General features: G+C 45.5%; 1 protein-coding gene across 3 annotated transcripts in view; it reads right to left on the reverse strand.

The window, feature by feature from the left end:
- SLC30A9 (solute carrier family 30 member 9) overlaps positions 1 to 3,325 on the reverse strand; it is a 43,195-nt gene extending 39,870 nt beyond the window's left edge. For 2 of the 3 annotated variants that reach the window (XR_008234143.1, XR_008234144.1), the window contains exons 1-2: positions 3,059 to 3,325; positions 983 to 1,159 (exon numbers count right to left, since the gene is read on the reverse strand). Coding sequence is in view for 1 of the 3 variants with exons in the window: in XM_052780163.1 (XP_052636123.1) it covers positions 983 to 1,159; positions 3,059 to 3,155 (274 nt within the window). In the remaining 2 variants the exon portion in view is untranslated. The remainder of the gene's footprint in view (positions 1 to 982; positions 1,160 to 3,058) is intronic. The other variant, XM_052780163.1, reaches the window with a different exon arrangement.
- Between the last annotated feature and the right edge of the window lie 3,998 nt (positions 3,326 to 7,323).

Genomic DNA, 7,323 nt, shown 5'->3' on the forward strand with positions numbered 1-7,323 from the left:
ATCACAGACTTAAAGAACAATATCTAATCGTTACACTCAGAACAACATTTAAGATCCACTTTTGTACTTCAAAACATCAGAAAAGTAATACTCTTAGCTGGCCATAGTTACCAGCTTTTAAAGACTGCTGCAAGCCTCAGGAATTTAAAAGTTACTAAAGAAAGAACAAATACCTGCTAACCTGACAATGAAGAGAAGGAAATTTTCTTTGGTAGACGACATAGTTTCAGACAAAAGCACACAGGAAGAGCATTTTAAAATGCATTTATCTCTTAAGCACGGTAGTCTTCCAAACATGTGTCTGTGCAGTCCTACACTTAATAAGCAGAAAAAAAAGAGGATGCTACGATGGAGCAAGGACAAGACAGTTGTGAATTTCACAAGCACCTAACTAGCACAGGATTGACAATCAAATTGAACAGCAAGGAGGGTCAGGTTATGACCATTGTATCCAGTGTCCAATGCGAATGCTGCAGTTCTGGCACGGGTCAGATTAGAAAGCTCTAGCAGGTGAAACAGCTCGACCTTCTTTACCAGTCATCTATAGCCTGACCTGGAAAAGTCACAGTGCTCAGTATTCACACTCATTCAATCTTTATCACTAGTTCATTTCACACAACAAACCTGCAATACTACAAAAAGAATCCAAGTAAGCAAGCAAAGTGGTTAAAGACAAGTAATACATTCCATTTCTTATCCCTTAAGTTACCCAATCCCTTCTGACATCCACATTTTATTATCACCACTTTAAATTTGATTACTCTAAACTTAAATCCTTTAAATACTGGAATGACAAAGAAATAAATTTCAGCATCCCTCCCTACTTATGCATTTGAAATTTATATATAGATGCCCACAAGCAACAAATACCAAGAATTCTGCAACCGTAATAGCAAACAATTGGGACAAAAAAAAGTTATCAATTGTTAAACACAAAGTTTTCACATTTATATAAATACTCTTTATTTTAGCTTAGTACTACCTGTTCCAACTTTATGCAGGGTTTTTTCAGGGGTTGATCCATTTGTATCTTCTGATCCAAGATCTTTTTTCTGACCATTGGAGGTATAAACTCTCACTTGACTCATCAACTGCACAGGCAGACGATTGCATGACAGAATGTAAGACAGACTCCCACTTTTCATTGAAGCTTGCCATCCTAACAGGGGGAGAAAAAAAAGATGTTTCAGGCAACCATTTTGGAAGGAAAAAGAAGGGAAAGTGGTCCAGCTATACCAGCATAAGTTATGGAAAGTGAGCTTTTAAGTACTGATCTATGCTTATTTTACCCATGTTTAGGAATTACAAAATGGGAGTACACAGCATGCTTTCACTGCCTCCCTTCAAATATCCACTTTTAAACTTTATTCTAACATTAAACAAAACAAAAAACAAAGCTATTTGATAAGATTGCCTTACTGACACATTAAGTCCCGTTCTAGTCATACTGCCTCAAAATCTTTAAAAAACAAGTATTGATAAAAGAACAAATACAGACCACTACAGAACTATTAGGCAGCGTTGCCATTTCATTTCACTCTGTGTATACTCTGTAGAAACCACAGCCTACCAATTAAGAAAATTTGAACTGTGTGCATTATGCATTAAGAGCAACTTGCTACAGAAATTACATAGAAAAGCACACATTGCTGTATAAAACATTTTATACAGAAGAATCTTAAATTTTGCAACATTTACAACAGACAAATTACAGGGTAAGTATGTAAAAAGCCTATTGAGAAATCACCCTGGCTAGGCAATCTTCAATTTCAAAAGCTAGCCAAAAGTAGAGTTGTATGAAGTACAGGCCAACCTGTAGTAGCAACTAGTTTCTTTTAGGCAGCATAAAAACTTCTGTAGAGAGGGTATATAACTCCTCCAACCAGAAATGCAACATGCAAACTGGCTGTTTTGGAAAGCACTCATTAAAAGAATAAATAAATTAAAAAAAAAAATTAAGCAGTGCTGGTAAATCAAATCATACAAAGTATGACTAATCATGTATGAATAACGCACCTCTCACAAAATGAAAATATTTTATAAAACTGTGTATTCCATAAGAGTTTGAACAGCTTTGCTTTTATTTTAGTCCTCTACAGTACCGAAGCATCTGCACCCGTGCACGTAGCGAACCGAACCTTACAGAAGACCAGTTTCACCAAAAAAAGTCGGATAAGCTCATACTAACTATTAGTTGTTGCTAATGTGAAAAAAGCCCAGAAAAATCAACTGAACGCAGCTCAGTCAACTTACTGATTATGACTCATAAAACACTACAGTAAACATATGGCACAAGATGAGCACTGCTGCTTCCTAAGCTTTGGTGATACTGGAGCAGCTGAAAAAGGGAAACTTGATCAGCATGTTTAGAGGATGTTTTTCTTACTAACCCATACATACAAAAGAAACCATTAAAGAGAAAGGGTATTTGCTGCAATTCAACCATAAGTAATTACATGAAAGAGGAAAAAGCTGGTCAGAATTTAAATTTCACGGGACCTGTGGCCCAAAGGAAAAGCCAGGGCTCGCTCCTCAGACCCACAAAAATCCTGTGAGGCCGCGCTTCGCTTCACAGAATTACTGCAAACTTCAACCCCAACACGGGCGTGACGTTATCAGTCTTACGTAAGACTGGGGCTGACAGGGCAGCGGGCCCACAAAGGGCGTGCGAAAACACCCGCGACAAGGCATTACGCACGTCCGCACGCGCCTCGCCTACCGAGGCACTTAACGACTCGAGCGTTCTCCTTCCTTTTCGGGCCGATACTCGGAAGGCAGCCCCCCGGCCCGGAGACGCCCCGCAGCCGGGGGCAGCGTCCCGGCCTCAAGAGGAATCCCTTCCCGCCCCTGCTGGCGCCCGAGGCCGGCTGCCACCCGCCGCCTGCGAGCGCTGACACTCGCTTTCCCCCACGCGAGCTCGCAGCTCGACTACACCTTCGTTACAGCTCTCTACGAGGCTCGACCGGGGTCCGCCGGCCCGGCCCGGCCCGCGGAGGCGAGCGGGGGTTCCCAGCAGCCCGCCGGCGCAAGGCAGCGGGCCGGGCCCTGAGGGACTCACCGTGGCAGGCGCGGGGGAGCGGCGCCGCCTGGCACCGCAAGTACAGGCGGTAGAGGCCACGGCAGCCCCGCCGCTGGGCGGCCAGGGCCGGCATCATGGCGGCGACCGCGCGCGGAGCCCGGCCGCTCCCCGCCGCACGGCAGCGGCCGGCGAGCGGGCGGCGATTCGCATCGGAGAGGCCCGGCGCGGCTGCGGCGGGACCCCCGCAAGCCCCGGGCGGCGACGGCGGCGGTAGCCGGGAGGCCGGCGGTGGGCGGGGCCTCGGCACCCGGATGTGCGGAGGGACCTCGGGGCCGCCGGGCGGGCGCGACGCCCAGCGGCCGCCGCTGACTCACCCGCCCCTCCCGCTGCGCCTGCGCGGAGTGGCCCAGCCGCGCCGCCTCGCCTCGCCTCGCCTCGCCTCGGCTCCGCGCCCGCGAGGCCTTCCCGGGGCCGGGGGAGTGACCGGGAGGCCCCGCGCCGGCCTGGCGCTTAAAACCGGCTCGGCCCTAACTGCCTCCCCCCCGCCTCGCCTGCAGCCGAGGCTGCATCCATCCGAAGTACGCGTTGGGAGCGCCTCCTGCGCAGGAACGGCTAATTTCGTGCTCGTAATAAAGAGGCAATATATACGTGCGTGTGCAGCATAGGCATGTATGCTAAATGCGTTAGCACAGATAAAAACATGTAAAGAGACATGGTTTTATCGGCAGTAACAATATTAAAACACACAAGCTAAACCTGTTAGCGAGATTTTTATGTGAAAATGCTCTCCCCTACCCTTAGGTCTCCCCTAAAATGTGCTTCCCGGATCAGTGCTGATAAAAAAAAAAAAAAATTAATTAAAAACCTGTTTCTTTCTGCAGAGAGAGAGTGCCCTGCGGGTGATGCTGCTGTCAGAGGGTTATGATGTCTTGTACCCATCCCAGCCCTGCTGTGACACCGCCTTCTGCTCTTCTCACCTACAGCCTGGCACAGGACCATGCATGCAATTAGTCCCACTGGCATCAGTTTACACACACACAAAAAAATAATTGGCAATGTTTTTCCAGTATAGCTTTGATATTAGTTTATGTGACTCTGACAAACTGTCTCTGGCTTCCTTGCCTTTATTTGCACACTGTGAGGAACGTGGGAGCTCACCAGAAGTTAGCTTGGCAGGGAATTTGGATAATTAATGTACCTGAAAATCCACAAAGCATTTGATCACTGAGGAGAATTATTATGGTGCCTGTCTTTAACATACCCGATTAGATTTTGAACAAGGTTTGCTGGCACATAACTTCTTTACCAGCCAGCTAGTCATTAGCATTGCCAATACAAGTTTTCGTAGAAGCCCAATGGAGGCAGATTGAAGTAAAATACTTGCATAAAATAATTAACACCCATCTTCCCAATAGTCCAATCACAGCCATACCAGGTGAATCAGGAGTATTGCAACAGATGCTGTATCATTAAGTAACAGATGTAGAGCAATGGAGTTAAATACTAAATTCACTGCAAGTTATAAAGTACCAAAGATGGAGTCGATTCACCAATTTTAGTTGGAGTCTAGCATGCAGCTGATGTATGTTTTGCTGGCTGCTTGTAATTTTGGCAAGACCCTAACAGTAAAAAAAAAGAAGAAACATGAGGTTAACAGAGTACCCTTTCTTTTCCCTGCATAAAGATATTTGAAAGAATATAAGCAGAAATTCTTGAAACATTTGTAATTCCTGAAGACTCTCTGCTATACTCTAGAAAAGGTGCTAACTGTTACGTTACTTCTACAAGTATTTTTCTTTAGGTTTATCATTTCCTATCCAAACCCAAATGGAATTACTAAACTATTTCATATGCTTTTATCCAGCTAAATAATTTAATTTGCCTTGTCTAGTTTTGTTGTTGTAAATATGAAACAGGAAGGAAAATAATAAAGCTGAAATACCATAGACATTAATAGATACTACCAGTGTGGCAGTCAACCAATATTCACGTGATCAAGGGCTCTGCATGAATCTTTCTATTGATAAACACTGAAACCTGAGGAAGGAGACAAGCAACAAGCAAAAGAGCATCAGTAGCAGCCTATTCGGTATGCGATAGCCAAGTACATGAAACAATTGATAATGAACTACCATGTTCATGGTATGTAGCTGCAGCATCCTAAGACAAAAATCTCAAATCCTTATTTATGAGCATCACAACCAGTAGTTATCACTAGCAATGAATGGAGAAACACCCTAAATAATAGGGAACTGTTTATGTATTTCAGCACATCCAAACTAAATTAAATGACTTTTTGCCTGTGGCAAAGACTACTATATATAGCCATGGTGAATAGGCTGTGAGATCTTGTTTCTCACTAAGTGGCAACATTTTCATTCAATATAGTTGGAATTGCATCCTAAGGTTTAATTTTGAATAATGGTTATTCAAGAGCTATTTTAAGCCCATATTTCATGAAATCAAGCCAGTTCAAAAAAAAAAAAAAGAAAAATCTCATTCACATTCAAGTTGCTAAACTCTGACCAACCTGATAAAAAAAAAATATTATTTATATGTCATGCTTGTGCAGGGGCTTCTGTACCATCTGAACCTCTTGCTAGGAGACAGAGGTTGCCTCTCATTTTCTGGCAGTTTACTATACAGTGAGGCCTTTTCAACACACATCACCTCCTCCTCTGGCAATACTTTGCCTTCTGGCCAGTCTGTGATCACTTCCACAATTCCTGGGTGACTGGGGTTCCCTATTCAAGCTCGTTGTGTGATCAGCGCAACCCACTTACACCACGTGGCATCAGTCGAGTGATGTGTAGAGGAGACCCTCCCTTTGAACATCCAGCCCAGCACCGGCAGTCGGGGTGCTAAGTGGAGCTGTGCTTCAGTACCAACCACTTCTGAGGCAGCTCGAACTCCTTCATGTGCTGCCAAAACTGGAGTATAGCAGCCTTGGATCCTCAGTATCCCTGACCCCAGAACCCTAGGGGTTGGCCTCAGGTCTCCCCAGGTGCTCTCAGCCAGAGACTCCAGGTAGGGCCATTCTCCTCGGCTGCAGTGTAAAGCACATTTTTAACATCTTGTCCTGCCCGGACTGGCCCAAGGGCTACTGCGTGAACAATCTCCTGTTTAATTTGTTCAAAGGCTTGTTGTTGCTCAGGGCCCCATTTAAAATCATTCTTCTTCCAGGTCACTTGATAGACAGGGCTTACAATCAGACTGTAGTTTGGAACATGCATTCTCCAAAAGCCCACAACACCTAAGAAAGCTTGTGTTTCCTTTTTACTAGTCAGTGGACACCTAGCTGCTCTTTTGTTGATCACATCCATTGGGATCTGACAACATCCATCTTGCCATTTTATTCCTAAAAACTGGATCCCCTGCGCAAGTCCCTTGACCTTACTTTGTTTTATAGCAAAACTGGCTTTCAGAAGGATTTGGATCATTTTCTTCCCTTTCTCAAAAACTTCTTCTGCTGTGTTGCCCCATACAGTGATGTCATCAGTGTATTGCAGGTGTTCCAGAGCTTCACCCTTTTCCAGTGCAGTCTGGATTAGTCCACGGCAAAGGGTGGGGCTGTGTTTCCACCCCTGGGGCAGTCGTTTCCAGGTGCACTGGACGTCCCTCCAAGTGAAAACAAACTGTGGCCAGCACTCTGCTGCCAAAGGGATTGAGAAAAACACATTAGCGATATTAATTGTGTCGTTCCACTTGGCTGCCTTTGACTCCAGTGCATACTGAAGTTCCAGCCTGTCCGGCACGGCAGCACTCAGCAGCAGCATGACTTCATTCAGGCCACGATAGTCTGCTGTTAGTCTCCACTCTCCATTAAACTTTTGCACTAGCCATATGGGGCTGTTAAAGGGTGACCGAGTTTTGCTGATCACCCCTTTGCTCTTGAGATGGGTTGACCCTGGCTGGATGCCAGGTGCCCACCAGAGCTGTTCTATCACTCCCCCTCCTTCTCAACTGGACAGGGGAGAGAAAATATAACAATGAGCTTGTGGGTCGAGATAAGGATAGGAGAGATCACTCACCAATTACCGTCACGGGCAAAACAGACTCAGTTTGGGGAAAAATTAACTTGATTTATTACAAATCAACCGGAGTAGGGTAATGAGAAATAAAACCAAATCTCAGAACACCTTCCCTCCACCCCTCCCTTCTTCCCGGGCACAACTTCACTCCCGGATTCTCTACCACCCCCCCAGCGGCACAGGGGGACGGGGATGGGGTTTACGGTCAGTTCATCACACGTTATTTTCTGCCGCTTCATCCTCCTCAGGGGGAGGACTCATCACACTCTTCCC

This window comes from Harpia harpyja, chromosome 2 (genome assembly GCF_026419915.1).
Source record: "Harpia harpyja isolate bHarHar1 chromosome 2, bHarHar1 primary haplotype, whole genome shotgun sequence".
Lineage (NCBI taxonomy): Eukaryota > Metazoa > Chordata > Aves > Accipitriformes > Accipitridae > Harpia > Harpia harpyja.